General features: G+C 47.6%; 1 protein-coding gene across 2 annotated transcripts in view; it reads right to left on the bottom strand.

Moving 5' to 3' along the window:
- Positions 1–19,401, bottom strand: part of PAX2 (paired box 2) — an 87,659-nt gene that overhangs the window by 29,331 nt on the left and 38,927 nt on the right. For both annotated transcript variants that reach the window (XM_037399888.1, XM_037399889.1), the window contains exon 6: positions 309–484. In XM_037399888.1, the coding sequence (XP_037255785.1) occupies positions 309–484 (176 nt within the window). The remainder of the gene's footprint in view (positions 1–308; positions 485–19,401) is intronic.

Genomic DNA, 19,401 nt, shown 5'->3' with positions numbered 1-19,401 from the left:
AGGGCAAGAGCGTGCCCGCCTGCCTGCAGGAGTCTGTGCCAACGGAAAGGTGGACATGGGGATTTAGGGAGAGCAAAGTGCGTGCGTACATGGCAAGTTCATGAGATGAGGTAGAACTTGTGTACACATGTGCATCGGCACAGTGGTATATTTACAACTAGAAAGTGCTGTAAAATGTAAGTGTGGTGTATGTGAAATAACAGGTCAGTGTGAGAGCAAGGGGTGAGTGAAGAGGGAGAGAGTGGTTTCAGTGAGACAATCTCCCTGTCATCATCCTGTGGGTGCCCATTACTGGGCCAGGCCCTCACCTGCTCAGATTTGATGTGCTCTGATGTTTGAAAGACGTCTGGGTAAGAAGGACGCTCAAAAACTCGATCTAAAGCTTCCAGCTGCTGCTGGGTGAAAGTGTCGCCACGAAGGTGCTTCCGTAAACTGTCCACGCTGCTCTGGGAATCTCCATTGGGAACTGAGCCCTCGGATACATCTGCAGGGCACAGACAGAGAAAACAGGGAGTTAGCACCACCCTGGCTGGGATCAGCAAGGGATGCAGGAAAAGGATGGAGTGGGAAAGAGTGGGGCACTCCGCCTCCATCCAGGGAGCTGTGCCGCTCCTGCGGGAAGCAGGGGCTGAAGCACCCAGGGGAAGCCCTCTCCTGTCTGCTGGAGCTGCCAGGCTGCTCCCACAGGCTCTGTGGGACAATCCTGCCCAGGATGAGTGAGGCTGTGGGGAATGGTGCTTGGCTCAGAGATGAGTTTCGGTTCCGCTGATTTTCAGTGTTAAAAATTGCCAAATCTCCATCGCTGAGCATAAAATGGGAGCAAAGCAGAGCGATTAGCATCGCTGGAAGGCTACCGGGAGAGGCAGCTCATAGAGAAACCAGCGTGCTGAGGGTGGGCCTGTACTGGAGAGGGCTAAGGATGCCTGGGATGGAGAAAGGGCTCTCTTACAGCTTGGAAGTGAGTCAGTCAGTTGTACCTCCCCAGTCCCAATAGAAGTTATATCTCTGATATAATTTCCTTCTCATCTGATCTTATCCTGTTGTACCCCAGATGAGTCTTTCATCCCCTCAGATAACAGGAATAATCCTGCTTCTGACTCCATGTTTCACCAGAGACAAGTCTCTCCCTGTGGAGCATCTGCCCCATCCAACATACGTTGGTTTCTGTTATGATCTCTGTCCCATTCTCCTATGTGTAGCTCGTGATTTATCACAACCCATATCTCTGTTATAAAACTCCCTCCAAAACGAGATGAATCTTTGTCTCTGTTGGTCCCCCTTCCTATCCAAAATGAATTATTGTATTACAAAACCTAGTCCTACTCTGTAGGAATTGGCCTTCCTGGTATTCCTTTGTTCTTCCTAGGAAAAAAGCCCTTTTCTGGTAGAAGCATTGCCAGAAGTGCTTCTCTGTCCCTGCAACAGACCGCTGACACAGTTCAGTCTCACTGCAGCGCCTCCTGCCATGTTCCAGGTGTCTCTGTCTCTGCTGTGCCATCCCACATCTCTTACAGCCCACTCATCCCCTCCGAGGTAAGCCCGTTATAAATGCCCTGCCCCATCCAAAGTGAATCTTTCCTTGTGATAAACCATCTTATCACCCACCTGTTTTTGTTTTTTTTTCCCTGTTATCCCCCAACTCAAATGAGGTACATTTATCTCTGTTATAACCCCTTTTTATCTGGAGTGAGTCTCCTGCTATTAGCATCTGTCACATCCAAGGTGAGTCTGTCTGTTATAACCTCCTGTCCCAGCTGAAGTGAATCTTCCTTTGTCATAATCCCTCATCTCATCTGAGGCAAGTCTGCTCATTATAATCTTCTCCAACTGTGCTGAGTATCTTTCTGCTGTCACCTCTCAGCCTAACTTTGGTGAGACTGGTTATAATCCCCTGTCTCATCCAGGCTGATGTACCTTCATACCCTCCATGCTGAGTCTCTACCTACTGTGCTCCGTCAGACACAAGGCTGACCTGAAATCGGGTTCTCCCTCTTGCGCTGTGATTACCTTCCTGCTTTTTCACTATTATTCCTCATACTTCAGCCTTTCTTGGCTGAAGTGGTGGCTCCCAGTCTGTGAATCTCAGAAACTTGCTGTCTGTCTGTCAAGAAAATGGTTGAGGGATCCGCATAGACTTCTTCCCTGACTCCATGAGATTGCGAGGCACTCGTGGGCAGATGATGTTCCCGGGAGCCTGGATTGGCACTTGCTGTGCAACAGACAGAACCGTGCCACTCCGCCACTTCATCTTTTAGCTTGTGGATGGTGCCAAGGCGGGTATTTTGCTGGCACAGTTCATGGCCAACTGGTGGCCCAGAGTTATAACTGAGCCTGCTGCCTTCTGGCTATGAGATATATCCGTTTATAGGTGATTATATGATATGATATAATCAATAGTACATTATATACAGTAACGTAGTACAGTACCACTCACAAGACCATAGAAAATATTACATATTGATTTGTCCTGGCCAGCAGCCTTCCCTCGAGCAGCCCCTTCTCTCTTTCTTTTCCACCCCTAGCCAGAGCAGGGCTGTTCACTGGCACGGATCCCTGGCATTTTCTCCTCTCCTCAGGCTTATCTGCACAAGGGAAATCTCTCAAGTTCCCGAAAGCTGGAGTTCATGACAGATTTGACTAAGAGAAAACAAAGCAAAGATGAGGCTTGGTGGACTGCACATTGTGTATGTCAGTGCAGTTTTCATGTTTTAGATGGACTGGGCTGGTACTGCAGGGAGTGGCTTTCAGGAGGACTAGGGTAGCTTGAGGCTCATGCTGCCAGTTCCAGTAGGCATTGCTGTCCGGTCCTCCCTGCAGAAAGCTGGCACAGAGCTCCGGGGTCCAGGCTCAAGCAAAAAAAAAAAATACTTCTTTCTGTAACAGCACGTGTCTCAACCTGTCTGCAGACTGTAAAGCTGTTTGCCTTTGAGGATTTTTCCACACGTGTCAGTCAGTGTGCACGACTGTGCACACCATGGTGCTAATACATGTGGGTATTTTTACAGCAGATCATTATTCTGATATTCTTTAGATTCTGCATCACTGTGCATGCCTCTGAGCAGCCGTTCATCTGCAGCGGCTGATTTAGGCTATGTTTGATTTTCAAGAATGGCAGCCCTACACCATGCATGGCGTTTGGTGTGAGTGGACGTGTGTTCACGTGTATGCTAAAACTTCCATTGATTGTAATTAAACCAGATTTTACACTTAGTGAGTTGCCCTGGGTGGTTATACAGATTGGTGCACACATGCATGTGTATTTGCAGTTCTTATCTGCCTGCAGAGCCCTGTGCACGCATGTCTCCTGTGTGTGCACAGGCCATGCCTTTGTGTGAAGAAGCTGAAACCACAGCTTTCCCAAGTCACTGTAGGAGTCTCTTTTCCTTCATTTATTCAGGGGCCCTTCAGATCTTGACAAATCTGTCACTCTAAATTTGCGAGAGATTATGGTGCTCTCTCCCTAGCACGGAGAGAGGTGATATATGATATCTGCTGCCCCTATTGATTGCCTGATCTGGTGGCAGAGGGCTGGCGAAATGAACTTGAAATGAACATCATGCCTCAACTCATTGTGCGTATAATACACTACTTAATCCCACATTTTTGAGCCGCTATGGAATTCAATTGATCAATCATGTCCCTCTGATAGTACTGTTTTAGGGGTTATTGCTGCTCTGCTCACTGACCTTTCTATTTATTTATTTATTTGTGACAGAGTGTGTGTGTGTGTGTGTGAGCGCGCGCGCGTGCATGTGCTTATGTGTATTTGGGAAACTCAGGACCGGCTGATAAGAAGGGACCTGTACAGTCAGTGGGAAATTAAAGAAAAAGATGAAGGGAGGAGAAGGGGAAGGAGCAGGGTTAGATAAGAAATCAGAATGATCAAAGCAAGCAAATAGATAGGGAGAAGTGGAAAAGCAGTACAGGAATCTGGATACAGGGCAGGGGGTAGTCTGCCATGGCCTAGGCTTTAAAATCTACAAAAGAAAAGAAACTTTTGAGAGAGACCTGTAGGCTACCTCAGGGTGGGCCTTGTCCAAACTGCTTGCACTAGTACTGGACTTAATAATGGTAGGGCATGCAAATCCCAAACTTCGCAGAGCAATAATATGACCTGTGCATAAGGATTTTACTTACAAAGCAAAGTTTCAGAGAGGTGATCCTGAAAGACAGATTTATACATCTTGTGTTGCTAACACTGAGACATTCACAGTCATAGATCATTATATTTTCTTCAAAACCAAGGGATTGTAAATCCCCTATGTTTGTTTTCTGGTGTCAAAACCTATAGAGGATGCGTTTTCATTTTTTCCCTGAAACTGCAAGGGACAGGCATTTATATCTGGGTTTAGATCAAGTCACAATTCTCATCTAAGCATATGACGGTGAGCTGGACTATCAGGAGAAGCCTCAAATACAGTACACCAAGTATGGGAGCTGGCAACTGCATAGATATGAGCAAAGGTGGCAGTAAGGAGCAGAGGAGACTGGTCCATCAAAGCGCTGTGGGTGAAAGTGAAGGGAGGGCTCATGGGGAAAATTTGGGTTGGGGAAGACTAGCAGATCCCATGGGGAATGGCACTGTGGTGGGCAACAGTCACTTCAGCTGATGAAGAACAGTGCTAGGAGTAAAAGCTTAAGGAACGGGGATTTGCCAAGAAAGCAGCTCTTGGAAGGGGTACCGTGGTGAAGCAAGGCTTCAGCTGCAGGAGAAGTCTGGGGGTGCCACCTGGATAACTGCACTAGCTGTAGCATTAGGAAGCAGCATCACCTTTCCCAGTTCCCTTTTTACTGGAGAGGGAAACTGTGTGGTGCTGTGACACAGGGACACCTCTCTCTTAAATCAGAAGTATCTTAACAGTTTGAGAGGTGAACCATGGCCTCGGTCACAGTGTCCCTCACAAGAACACACAGTCACTGTCAGCACGATCAGGACTGGCCTTGCACATGTGACAGGAAACATCTCTCCTCCTGAGGGGCTGCTGAGGGAGCACACACACACACGATGTTCAGCGTAAACCTTCGACACAAGACACAGAAATGCTCCACAGGTGTCACAGAAGTATCCTGACAGATAACAAGGAAATGCTGTGCCAGAGGACAGAGGAACAACTTTAACTACATCTGACGCAGGGAATACACCCATTAAATAGCTCCAAAACAAGAGATGTTCCCAGGCCTGGAAGCCACAAAGTCACCACCACATACAGGTAGCACAGAGCAGCGTAATGCAGTCACCTCCCTGGCTAGAGGCAACAGAGAGCACCCTTGCTCAGGGTGGGACAGGGCTGTCTCCAACAAACAATCCAGAAGTGTTGCTGGCACAGGAAGACCTTTGTGGCACAGAAACATGTAGGAAGGTCATGAGAAGCCGTGCAGCTGGCATGCAAACATGGAGATACTTTCTCTTTCGGGGCAGAGGCTGTTACCACCCCCATGACGTGTCTGCCTGCTGCCTCGTGGGGCCCCAATCTCGGCTGGGGCCTCGCAGCGCTACCAATAAAAATCACAGTCATAATAAAAGTGAATGTGACTGGCATGAGAACTGCCAGCCAGGTGACACAGCAGAACCCATCTAATTGTCAAAAGCCTCCGAGGGAAACGCATCTGTCTAACGCAGTGGTGCTGAGCCGGCTGCTGCAGTGCCATCCCCCTGCACCAGCGAGACAGCCTGTCCCCTCCTGCAGCCTGCCTTTGTCACCATCCCAGCTGGGGGGCTTAGCCCAGAACAGTCCTGTCCTGCTTTCTGGGCACTCGTCACTATGTGTGCTGCCCTTCCTGAAGTCACCCTTTGTGTTAGGGCTGCTCTTCCCCTTTATCCAATTTCCCTTCTCTTTTTTCCCCCTCTGATGTGTTCCGGTGTCCCCGCACAGCCTGGGCCTGTCAGGCGGCTTTCCTGGCCGTCCCGGGGGGCCTTTCCCCGCACTGCCAGTTGTTGCAGTTTCAAACTCAATTGTTCTCCTCGGTAGTGAGGCAAATGGAGTCATTAATTACCTTCTATCGGCTGGGCCGAGTTCAGAACGCGATCGATAGCCAGTGCTTGTCATTCACGGCAGCCAGCCCTGCACAGACCCTCACGCTGCATTCGGCACAGGGCCAGGAAGGAGCGCAGCGCTTTCAGACCCAGGCTTCAAACCCTGGCATCAGGCTTCTGCTGGGAATAGCGGACCTTTTGCATCTGCATCTGAGCTGACCCCCAACCAAGGGAGAGTTCAAAGACAAAGACCTTGGCTGAGGGAGCAAATCACACATTTTCACCTGGCCAGAAGCGTCTGGTGCTGGCGTCCTGGTCAGCACCAGTCTGCAGTCGTGGTGTTTCTAAAGACTTTGTTTGCATCCTCAATGATTATTAAGCTAATGCTGTGCTCCCAGTAGCAGGGACAAAGGTGAGGACTAGCAGCCCTAATCTGGTGATCTTTTCACCTGTGTTGACTTTCTTGCCCTACTCAGTAGGGTTTGGTAAGGAGGGCTGAAAAATTTGGTTTCTGTTTCCTTGCAGAAGAATTTTTGCAGCCTTTTGGGCAGCATGGAAGAAGACGTCATCTCTAGATGGGTCAGTGCTGTATTTCAGCACATAGTAGTGCTGCAAGAATCGTCAGGGCTTTCACTGTGATAACTGAACAGGTGGGGAGAAAGATGAATCTCAGAGTCAGATGGAAAGGATCTCAAGTGAGTGCAGGGGGGCTGGCGAGGTTAAGCAGCACATAGAGAGGGAATGTTATCAGGGGTCTCCACTGTGATAGTGCAAGAAGATCAGGTACAAATTCAGGTTATGTACAGGATCCTGCAGAAACAGGGATACTGGGAGGTGAGTGCTGGAACAGTATCACCTCAAGGAAGTGTATCAGCCTTCGTGAACTCTGCAGTTGTTGAGGTTCCTGTGACCATTTGCCTCAAGGGAATCCTCAAGCCTGGAACTGAGTATGCTAATTGATGGTACTGTGTCGGTCCACGTGTCTCTGTAATTTAAGTGTGTCAGCGACACATAAACTGTGTGTATTTGTTCCTTATATGCTCAGACTTAGAGCCAAAAGGTTCAGAAACAAAGGGATTTTATGTTTTGAAATGAGGGTATAGCACAGATGAGGAATCGGTGAGCAAGGAAGGCTGCTCATGCAGGGAAGTGGGAAGTGTGCCTGACCGAGGAAGAGTGAGATGTGTGCCGGTGCCTGACAGCTGAGGGGCTGCCGTGCTGCTACCGCAAGGGTTGTGTATGACTGAGTCCCTCAGATGGAGCAGGGACAGGCAGTGCAGCTTTAATGCAGGGCTTACATGAGCAAAATGGCAATGCTCAATGAGAATGTAAATGAAATGAATTGTGTGTGCAAATGCATAATGAAGTGTGTACTCAGATCTGTCTTGGATTATCATGGGAGCATGCAAAGCGCATTTAAGGGAGTGTGTGTGTATGCGTATGAAAATCATATGTATTTACTACAGCATCTAAGGGTATGATTGCAAATTTGGCCCAGAGCATCTGGGAAACTAAGTCTGTACAGACCTAGGTCTATGTGTTAGTAATAATCAGCACATCCAGCCTTACTGAATACACCAGTAAGGGCCTTTCCAGGTATTGGTGGGATGCAAGCAGCTGCCTCAGATGTGTGTGCAACATGTACTACAGCATGTGTGGGTGTGCAGATGAGGCATGTTAGCCTGGGTAGTCAGAGCTGGTGCCTGCTGTGCGAGCAGTCACTGCTGCTTTGTGACCTTTGGGTATGCTGGAGGTGAGTGGACATATTCTGCTCCTAGTCAGGTGGCTGCAGATCTGCAACAGTTCACTTAGCTCAGAAGAAGCACTGGGGATTTAATTGTAATGAGGGACAGAGCATGGGTCCAGTCTCTCTTACTAGCACTATTAGGCTTGACTGCTGGCCAGACAGAAATGCAGCTGCCTCCAGGACCCAGTACATTTGCTTTGTTTATGCTGGCAGAGTGGCAAGCAGCACTGTCACGCAGCGGGCCAGATCCTCCAGTTAGTGTAAATCTGTAAGTCTCTTGCATTCAGTGGTTATACAGATTTACACATCCTGAAAGTTATCAGAAGGGTTATCCTGATTTATGCTGCTGTGGTGTCCACAACATTGCCTTCAGCGCAGAGCCCTCAGGGAGAGCTGCTGCCGCAGGGAAAGCGGGGCACCGGGAGCTATGCGGTTCCCTCTGCCGGGGCAGAAGATGTTCTTAACATCATTGGTGTGACTTAGCTCCCTCCTCTCACCTTCCTAAGCCCATTTGTTGGGGGGCTACTCCTTGGCAGGATCCCCCTTGGTGAGCACATAAAAAAGGGTGGCTTTTGTAGCTCCAAAGGACAGAAGCAACGCAAAAAATTACATTGCATGCAGCCCTAACTATGCTTGTTTAGAGAAACTGCTTGCATTTATGAAGTCTTTGGTGCGGAAAGCAGGGTTGCAAATGACTGCATCAGAGCGACAGTAAAGGCCATTAATTTCCTGTTATGTTTTCCTGTGTTGGGGGCTTTATTAATTTAATTTTACACTGTCGAACAACAGCGAGCGCTGACACCGCCACACTCGGAGGGTTTTTTTTTTCTCAAGCAGTGCTTTGCCTGCCTGACATGCAAATCAACGCTGCTATCAGGACCACTAGAGACAAGGGAGGGAGCACAGAGCTGGGCTGTCCCCATCTAGCCCCATCTCCCAGTTTCTGGGAGATCCCTGAGATTCCAGTGGAGCAAACTGACACCTGAGAGGCCACCAGCGTTAGGGCTCAGCAGATCTGGATCAGGCCATGGACACCTTCGATGCAGTGTCTAGAAAATATGAACTCCTCTTTAGCCTGCTGGGTTCCATTGGCTTGGTCACCCACTAACATGCCTCTTAATACCTCCTTTCCTTCCATTTCCCTTGCTCTAGACTTTGCCTTCCTTTCATTCCACCTTATTTTCCCCTCATACACACTTCTACCTAAGCCTCGCAAGTCGAAGGCGGCTGTGCCTGCCCCTGAGCCAGATGCTAGTGAATCATGTTATTGGAAGCTCTTCTGAGTCAGCACTAAACCAGTGCTCAAGCAGTGTGTTTTTAGAGCTGCCATTTTTGACGTGCCATAAAACAAAGGCTCCAATCACTCAGAGTCATTAAAATTCCCATGGCATTTTTTGCAAGAGTGCAGACATTAACCTGGCTGTCCTGAACAAAATCCAGCCTGAGTGATTACCCACAGCATATCTTAATTCTCCTGTGGTTTCATTTGGACATGGCACAGCAAAATTTCACAGTTGATGCTCTGTATTGTTCAACATCTGCCATGGTCCACCCGAGAGTCAGCCACATTTCAGTATTAAATGAGATCTTAAGAATGGGAAGGTTAATAAACAATGTATGATACAGGATGGGTAATTGCAAAATGCCATGCAATGAAAGAGCTACAGGCTTGCAATATGCAGTAATCTGCTTGGACTGTCAACATGCAAACTCTTTGGGTTTTTTTAATGTTCTTTCTTATAATAACTGTAAATCATTAGTAGAGTAATTTGGAATCTTTCTGCATGTGCTCATGTAAAGGCCCTTATTGGTATATGAAGGAACCTGTACTAATATCACCTCTATAAGACACATGTGAGAGAGATGTCCCAAATTGTAAGAGATACCTCCCCAAACAAGAGGAGGCCCGGTCACGGGTAGCAGTCAGTTTCACAAATAAGAGAGGGCCCTGCAGAGAACAGCTGTAAGTATCTTTAAGGATTAGCTAGAGGGGTGTTTTTTTTTAAATTTCCTGGGATTTAGTAAAGTTGTCCCAAACTCTAGGATAGTTCTGATCTGCTTGCAAGATCAACTCTTCTGTTCAAAGCCTACCTCTTCCCACACTAAATGCCAAAAGCCAAAGCAAAAAAAAACCCAACAGCTCCTTTGGGAAACCCAAGCATGTAAGTGCACTTGTCCTTTATAACAGCTTTTTCTAAAGCATCTAAGAGAGGACTAGAAGGCACTCAAGACTTGATGGACATTTCATACACAATAACCACTTCATTAAGGCTTAATCAGATGCCTACAAACCTGTTCTGATGCAGATCCCCTAGCTTAAAAGCAGAATAACACCTCTGAGCTCCCAAAATAGGCAGAGTGAGTGAGAAAAAGAAATGCTGGCCTACTCCATATCCAAATGGAAACAGTGATACCCATGACCTAGCTCCTGTTCTGGCACCGTGCTCCTGTGTGTTCTGTAGCTGATGACAACCTGTGTGAGAAAAGGACTGTATACCTTGAACCTGATGGCATGTAAGCAGTAGGATGCTTGGATGGATGAAGGAAAAGCAAAGGAGAAAGGTTGACCTAGGCATTATTTTTAGGCCCCTTATTTTATCTGATTGATGGATGTAAAAATCACCTTCAGAGTTATGGATGGAGACAGACATGTCTGCTACGTCTCAGTAGATAGGTATCTGTAACTGCTTCTTTCAGGCCATGTACTGTTAACAGAGTTGTCCTCCAGATGCAAGGACTTAGAGCTTAGCCTAGCCTCTGCAGGCCAACACAAAATGCTGTTTATTTCAGGTCTTGCTTGGCAGCCACAGAGATAGCTGGAGGAAATCCAGTACTCCCTGAAATGCTCTTAAAATGTTCACAAACTGCATTTTTCTTTAATGCAAGTTCTTGTGGCAAAATTAAGCATACTGGTTTCTCTCTCTCTTCACCCCCCCCTCTTCCCCCCTGCAGCACGCAAATCAGTTCCCTGCCCCTCATCTCTCCAGCCAGGATTCTCACAGGCTAATCACTCAGTGAGATCTTGTTGCTTTCCCCTGTGATCCAGTGAAACAAGACTAGAGGATCTGATGCTATCACTTAGGGAGGCAAAATTGCTCCTGCTTTCCTTCCAAACAGCAGCAGCCCCCATTTTGGGAGGAGGAGGAGGAGGGGGTTCTCTCTGACCCTGACAGGGAACAAGGTGCTTAGTGTTTTCCTTTAGCACAAGAAGACACCCCTCTATAGGAATGATTTACATCTATGAATGGCAAGCAATGCTTAACATTACATTGACATAGACTTGGGAGTGCAGAGATAGCCAAATTAGGAGCTAATTGGTGCACTGGGGATTGACTGTTGAGCCCCTTGGCTGCTGGGATGTGATTGGGGGGGGGGGGGGCAGGAAGAGAGAGAAAGAAAGGGAGAAAGCAGGAGCCATCCTCCGCTGATGCCTCTCTAAAGGTTGGGATTCCTGAGGCCACTGCTGTCTAGTGCTGTCAAGGTCAGCAGGTTCAGGTTCACTGAACGGTCAGGATAGTTTGAATTACTGGCACTGCCTGCCGATTCCTCTGCTGATCGTGATGCGTCTTCCAGCACCGGCTGCGGGATGCTTCTCCCTGGCCATGTGCTGTGCATGGTGTGGGGCGTAGGAAATGTCAGAGAGGTAGATGCTCTTGCTAAGAGGGTGAGTTTTTAGGAAGATTTAAGGAGCCAAGGCAGCGCTGAAGAAAGGCACACGCCTTTCTCAGCTCCACGCGCTGAGCATGTAGAGACCAGGCTTCCAGAAACAGCAGTTCTGATCTGTTTTTCTTTTGTCAGGAGAACCCCTGCAAGCTTCTGCCTTTCATGAAAGTTAAGGGAATGGCTTGAACAGGGCCTGTCAAACCCTTATGGGGTGAACAACCTGTCGGTGAAGATTTCTGCTCAGTTCTACATAGGTAGAATGCTTAGTGAGCAAAGACTAACGTGCAAGGCTTTATGTAAACCACACTGCTAGGGCACACGTGGCTGTGTGACCCTGCAAAAGGGCAGGGGTAGCCAGGTGTGTTCCTGCAAGGTTGTCTGCAGAGAGCACCAGAAGGTGCCAACCATTGTGCACCCCAGGGCAGGCTTGGGCCACTGAAAGGGACCTCACCAGAGCAGGTGGGGAGAAGGGGTGTCTGCAGAGCTGTGGGTATGCACAGGCAGGCTGCTGGTGTCACAGACGTGTGCCTGGGGTGGCATCAGCATGTGGCTGAGTGCCTGTGTGTGTGTGTGTACTGTACACATGTGCTGTCTTAGCATACACAGCAGCAGGGATAGCAGAAGTAAGCATGTGAGAAGGCGCACAGCAGGAGAGAGCAACAAAAGGGAATCAGAAGAGGACTGGGAGCTGTGTGGAAGTAGCGTCCAGTGTTTGTCTTTCACAAGAATGTGTCGACAGGCATCATTGACTGGCTTTCAGTGGAGTTGCTACAGAGAAATCTGGCCCTCTCAGTCCATAAGCTAGAGTGTTTATTTTTGCTTCCTATTCTGAGGTTTGTCGTGTACCTCTGTGAGTCAGTTAGCTCCTGGGTGCAGTCTGTCTATAGCTATGTATGCGTAGCTTTCGCACTAACACCTCTGCTTCTGCCTACCATGCACATTTCCACACCTGGAGGAAACTCAGGGTAATGCTGAGAATGGAGCCACAAGGGGCTGCCCACACCTGGTACCAATGCATAAGGCCTCTTGCGCAGCACTCTCAGTGCCCACCAAGATGTGGAAGAGACCCCAGTTAACATTATGCATCCCCTCTGGAAAAGGGAAGCCCCTGTCTCCCTAAGCTCAGTTAAGGTATTCTAAGCAGGTTCTCTGTGTGGCCTGGTCCCTGTACATTAGGAAGTACGTCTGTGCCTTCCATCACCTCTGCTCTTGACTCCTCTCCCAGTTCCCTCTGCCACTGCAGAGCAATGGGAACTGGCAAGAAGGGTCACGGACAGTGCCCAGTATCATGCTGGTTTACATTAATGAGATACACACAGTGTAATCCAGCAATGGAGTCAGCCCTACAAAAGGAGGTAATAGCAGGCTGCCATGAACAGAGCAGCTCAGGTAATTGGTTTATCTATCTAGAAGCAGTAGTAGCAATCTCTGCACAGACAGAGTAGCAGTAAAGTCTCTTCCTTAAGGCTATTTCCTTTGTCTTTTCAATTGCTTGCACATCCATGTGAGATAGAGAGAGAGAGAGGAAGAGAGAGAGAGCTAGAGAGAGGGGGAGAAATGTTAATTTGTGAATTAATGGCTTTTCTCAGTGGAATTGTAAATTCAAATGTCACCTCACAGGGTGACACTACGCTGGGCTGCTGAAGAAGCAATGATAAGATCCCCCCCATCCCCATGCCGACATATACCCATGCCCCTCCCCTCCCTGAAAGATAGCTATGGAGTGGAACAAGCTACTTTTAATTTGCAATAACACCACAGCAGAAGGATGCAAGAATGACTGCTTTCTGACTCTCCCTTCCACAACAAGCCGGGCCACATCTTTCCCTTTCCACCTCTACCTCCTTCCACCCCCTCTTCAACCCCTCCCATTTTAAACTGAGTCCAAGACAACACATTATCTCAACTCCCCCCACCCCAAACTAATCAAAGGATGAGCTAAGGGAGGGCTCTTTAGAAAGGATGCCTCTGCAACCCTCTCCTCTCCTGCAATAATCAGGTGAATTAATGACCCTGAAGTTAAAGTGAGCGCTGATACTCAGGCGTTGTGCAGCGTAGGGGAGAAAGCCTTCATTGTTTTCGAGCAGGAGGCGGGCAGCAGCAAGGGAGATTCATGGATGGAGATTGAATATGCAATTTTCTTTCACCTTGCCAAGAGCTGCCCCTGGGCTGTGCCTGGCCTAAATTTTTTTTTCTTCTTGCCATCTCTGCCTTATCCGGCCCTCCCACCTCCCTTCCATTCTTTCCAGAAAATTACCTTCAAAATTGATTTCCACTTTTACAAACAAATATAATGGGAACATGAGGGGGGAAAAAAAATCTTGGGCTGTGATGAATTAGGGCTGTCAGGTGCTTCCAAGTCTCCTTTGTTTTTGTTTTACTGCCCGTTAGGTTCTTTGTTTTTCCAGCAACTGGGAATAGTGCCCCATCCCACACAGTCCCTGTGGTCTGTGGCTACTGTCACAGGATATGTCCATCACCTGATGTCATCACTGTGTTTGTCCCTGCTCTCCATTACTGTGATGCAAACAGCCACTGCTAAAAGACTGGCCCAGCCTTCCACAACACGATGCAACTGATCTCCTCATGGGGACGCTGCATGTCCCACACTGCCGGTGACCTGGCTGCTACAGCTGCAGTACGGGTCCCTTGATTTGCCTCCAATCTTCTTCACCCTGCTTCTCCTGTTCTACTTTGCCTTGTTCAGCTGATTCTTGATGAAGGTTTCCCAGCCCTCCCTGTTCTGATCGATCAGCCTGGGCCATCGGCATGTCACCTTGATCCCAGTTGTGCCTCAACGCTGTGTCACCTTGATTCCATAGCAGTATTGCCCTTATGTCTCACTGCCATGTCACTTGACCCCAAAAGCAGCGTCAGTGTCACTCTTGTCTCCCACTGTCATGGCACCCTGATCCGCTGTTATACCAGTTACCAACAACCCTCTAAAATGCCATTTGCCTGCACACTGCCAGCTGATCCCTTTTGCAGTTTATTCTGTCATCCACTGTGCATTCACCTGGGATCCTCACGGATCCAGGCACCATGCTCCCTCTGACTCCCATGCTCTCTACATCCATGACAAAACGTAGCAGTCACCTCCCTGAGTGCAGCCAGAGCCAGGGTACAACTCATCTAGAGCAAGAAGGTCCAGAGAGAGACGGGCACCAGCAAAACCGGGGAGCAGCCTCTGCACAGGCAGACACGGAGCAGGCAGAGACGCTGGGAGGAGTTGTAGCTGCCTGACTCCTGCTGACACATCAGCTGCAGCAACTCCTCCCAGGAGTGAGTCAAAAAGTGGAAGAAGAACTAACCACAAACTAAATACCCATAAATAAACAGTCAGACAAGCACACATTCACGACACTCACACAAATAAACTTAAAGAAAAGCTCTATGCATGAGCAAGACTCACCAAATGTAGCCAATAACATTTAAAGACACAAGAATGCAGACTGGGACACAAGGAGGTACTAATGCAGGTGCATGTCAATTAAATGTAATTTCTGAATAAACAAATAACTTACAAAAATATACATACACTAACTAAACAAAAACCTGGAACTCAAAGTAATTTCCTTAAATTCACATATACAAAATTAAATCATGTAAACAAATACAAACTATTTACATAAATAAACAACCTTCACACAGGCAAGAACAACCGATATATATGTACAACATACACGCAAATATATAACCCCAATGCAAATACACATCTGTACAAACTATATACAGAAGTGCACAGCACTAACAGGCTACGTATTCATATCCAGCAACCACAAAGATACAGAGATACTCCAAGTATGTAACAACACATACACACAGAATATACATACAAATATACAACATTCACATATATGCTCAAAATGTGAATACAAATACCTGGCATTCATAGAAATACATAGCACTAATACTGAGCCATACATGCCCAGACATCCATGTGATCCACAGTATGCATTCTCCTACTAGGCAATATTATACACAGCTTAATATAAACATTTTCCAGGTCTCCATAGGCATGCACAAAGACACGGGTCCAGCCTGCCACTCACCCCAGCACATAAGCACAGAGTAGTAGAAACCAGTGATCCTAACACAGAAATACAAAAAACAAACAGACGTGCATTCCTAGGGACACAAATACACAAGCAGAGACGCACACAAATACAGCTGAAGCCAGACCAGCTTGTCTTCAGATAGTACCAAACCTGTCAAACTAAGCAGCACTATAAGCTTCAGAAGCAGAGCATTCTGCCCAAACTGCTTTCTGTGATGTAAGCTGTTAACTCTCCCTTACCTGAAGTCCTCTTGAGCAACGCGTACCCCCCACACTCCCAGGGTGTGTGCGGACACACACACACGCACACCCACTGTTCCTTTTGCTTACAGGCTGACCTCCAGACGCATGGAGCATCAGCCCTCATTTCTGACAGTGCTGTGCTACTTATTCATTGTCCTCTCCTTTATCCAGCTTCCCCCTCCTCTCTTTTTCCACACATACTCTCCCTTTTCTGACCATCCTCCTGCAGTTTTATTTAAAGAGGTGCAGGATCAGTAGCAGGCACTTTTTTTATGTCCTGCCGCTAAGTCTCACCAGCTAGAGACCCTCAGGAGGGAGAAGTGGGTGGCTGCTGAGAATAAACTCCCTCTTCAGTTTACATTTTCATCTACAGTGGCAGGGAGTGTTACCTACACTTGTGTGTATAGACACAATGCACCTGGACATCCCCTGTGACCACGGCTGTTTGCAGTGATACGCCACTGCTGCAAGCTGGCAGCCACTGGAAACTCTGCCACACTGCATGGAACAGGGAAGGCAGGTGGAAGACACTGCAAGAGTGTCTCCAGAAACTGCTCATTCCACTAGCACAGCCATAAACTGCTGAGTGCACGCCCCACAGCTCTGTGCAATGGTTGGAACATGGAGTCAGCACCCAAGGCAATGTACCTGCATGTGTCTCCAGTGTCACTAAGACTATTGCTGACCTGCAATAAAGTAATCATATAGCACAACACAAAGCACATCAGCTGTGGTGACAAGAAATCACAGCATGAAATGATGCAGCCACACCACAGACTGTGTGGTTGTGTCACTTGGAGGGGTCCAAACTCACTCTGTTGTCTTCAGCAACACAACGGCTTTGGGAGAACAGGTACACCTGACACGCCCAGAGGTGAACGTACATCAGATGCCATGATACAGTCAAGTGGAATGACTCACTTGTACTCTTGGCAAATGTATGCAGGCAGCATAGGAAAATGAATGCATTTCCCTACAGGACAGTTAAGGGCTAGACCTCTCCGCACTAGAACAACTACAGCGCTGGTAAAGCATCATCATACTGCAGATGCCAGCATAAGCGTGCTGTATGTCCTGAAACAACCCCAGTATGCTGTGGCACAATACAGTCCTATGTTGTGAAAATACACAATTCTCAACACAGTGCTGCAGTGACATAGCCATATTGACTTCACCCTCGTGGCCAGGTGACAGTCAGTTGTCAATCAACACATTACATCAGCTGCAGTAACAACTCTGTGAATTGCAGTGACAGTACAGTACAGCCTGCACCAGTGTACCAACAATCACCACATTGAAACAACCTCACCGCATGCAGCGATGCAGACACACCACCAGAAACAATTCACAGCCGCCTCTGTGAAGGGTGTAACGGCCTTGAGTGTAACAGGGCAGCGTAGCAAGCAGTGATACACTCCATCTCATCAGTGGTGTCACCGACCCACAACCTATAGTGGTACAGTTACAACAACATGATAACCACAGCCACACTGCCAGCAAACACATATTGATGCCACTGACAATGACACAAAGTCACTTGAGATGTCACAACTACATCTGCCAAATTATATTATCGCCACTGTGAACCACACAAATGGGATCATACTTGCAGTGGCACATCCAGCTGCTGTGTATCTGCTCAAAAACACAGACCCTATTAAACACATTGCACATCTCTCCTCTCTGCACTACTTTCCACTTAAACAATTGAGTTCACAATTTTCTTCAAGACAGTCTATGTCCTGGGGCAGTATCTAAAAAAAACAGCTCTCAGGACTGGGAGTGTTGCAGATCTCCCTGCCTCACACTCCACCCAACGGAGGAGGTTCTGCTTTCCCAGTAGGAAAATGAGATCATGGCCAGGTAGGAAAAGCCCAAACTGAACACTGTCAAAACCCTGCCCTGCAGTCAGCATCCTCCCATTTGGAGGGAAGGAAAAGAAAGCTACCTGTAATAAAAGCAATGCTTCTCAGTAGAGGGTATTGTGGTAGTAACAGAAAATTATGCGGAAGGGCAGTGATGCTGAAAGTCCTGCAGCTACGGGACTGACAGTGTAAATGCTCCTAGTGCTAGCAGGCAGCACCCTGTTCTGCATAGCTGAACCCCATTTTGAAGAGTACAGTGAACCACCTGGGCTGACACAGCTAACACTCTTTGCAAAATGCCACCAGACCTGCCAAAATTTTGGTGACTCTACTGTCCCCCTGCACTGATGCAGCCCTGCATCACTCACTTCAATGTAAATTACTCTAATCATCAAAATGACAGGTGAAGAAAGGAAAGGAGGAACTTCTGCCTTCTCAGGTTTGCTCCCCCATCTCTGCTGGGGATTCCTTTACTGCAAACAGCCCGAGTATTATTGCCATTTACAGTAGCAATCACTCCGTCCCCTCCTCTCCCACAAACCTGCTGCTGATATTAGCACTGATCATACTAACAAGCCTGTGGGTTTTATTACAACTGATACTAATAATACCGGACACATTACGTCTGCTTCTGCCAATGGCAGGCTGCAGATATGATCCCTGCTAATGTCGATAATACTGGGGGATATTATCTCTGCCATTGTCGGCATGGCAGGTATTATTGCCGGTAATGCTGTCAAATACTGCAGATACTGCCAAGGACCAAGATTAGTAATGCTGAGAATGTTACAGCACAAGCCTCACTGGAAGATGAATCCCAAGTGAGAGTTTGTGTCTATAGAAGTCTGTGTTCTGCTATGGAGAGAAAGAGCCATCTCTAATGAGAGTGGTTTTGTAAAAATCCCAAAAATTTCACCCAGCTGGAGATGCTGTGGCATGCAGGGAGCAGTTTGAAATACTGTTTTCTTACTACCCAATTATCTGTTTATCTGTCCCTCCATCCATCTATCTATCTATCTGTCCTTCCTATCCTCCCCATCTCTCTCTTTTTCTCCTTATACATTGCTCAAGACTACAAGCATGAGTGAGACCTATTTCTTGTTAGTGCCTCTGGGTCACCCCAATTCTCATCCTTTCAGCTATCAATTGGGGGTTATGGAACAACAGAAATATTTGTGTATTACTTTTCCCCTTTATCCTTCTGGACTTCTTATTGCTGCTGCTTAGTCTGACAATGACCCTGCTGAGCTTGGCCTGCCATCACAGCATGGTACAACATTAGGATCGTGCAGAGCCAGGAATTCCTGTTTCCAGCTGCAGCACGATACTGCAAGACCCTCAGTGGTCTTGGGAAAGTCATTACATGCTCCAGGGACACTTCTGCCTCTGGAAGATGGTGGGCGTAAGTGGTGGAGAAGGTCAGAGTGAAATTACAGCAACATTGGCAGTGCCTGCAGACTGCAAGAAATGGCATCCACAAGTGGAGGTGAACTTTTTTTAGCCAATTTATTTAAAAAATCAGAGGACACCAACTCTGCTTTGTCTAATCTGTCATGGAAGCCAGAGGGTTTACAATCACTGACCAAAAACTGAAATAAAAGGAATACATGGTCTTAACAAGACAAATCCTGACCATCCTTCCTAGGCACTCACCTGAGGAAGACACAGTGAGTTTTGAGGAAAGACTTGTGATCTGACAGTTCCTTGTTGTGACTAGTAGACAGTCAGAGCTACCTCCCTGCCAGCTCACTCTCAATGCCGTGGTCATCCCAGGCCACCCTCGAAGTTGCAGCCAGCACATTTGATAGTTTGGGATTTCCCCTCTTCCCTCTAATGCCTTGTGAGGGGCACA

This window comes from Falco rusticolus, chromosome 9, assembly GCF_015220075.1.
Source record: "Falco rusticolus isolate bFalRus1 chromosome 9, bFalRus1.pri, whole genome shotgun sequence".
NCBI classification, from domain to species: Eukaryota; Metazoa; Chordata; class Aves; order Falconiformes; family Falconidae; genus Falco; species Falco rusticolus.
Note: the sequence above shows the minus strand (reverse complement) of the source record. Positions and strands in the feature narration are given on the sequence as shown.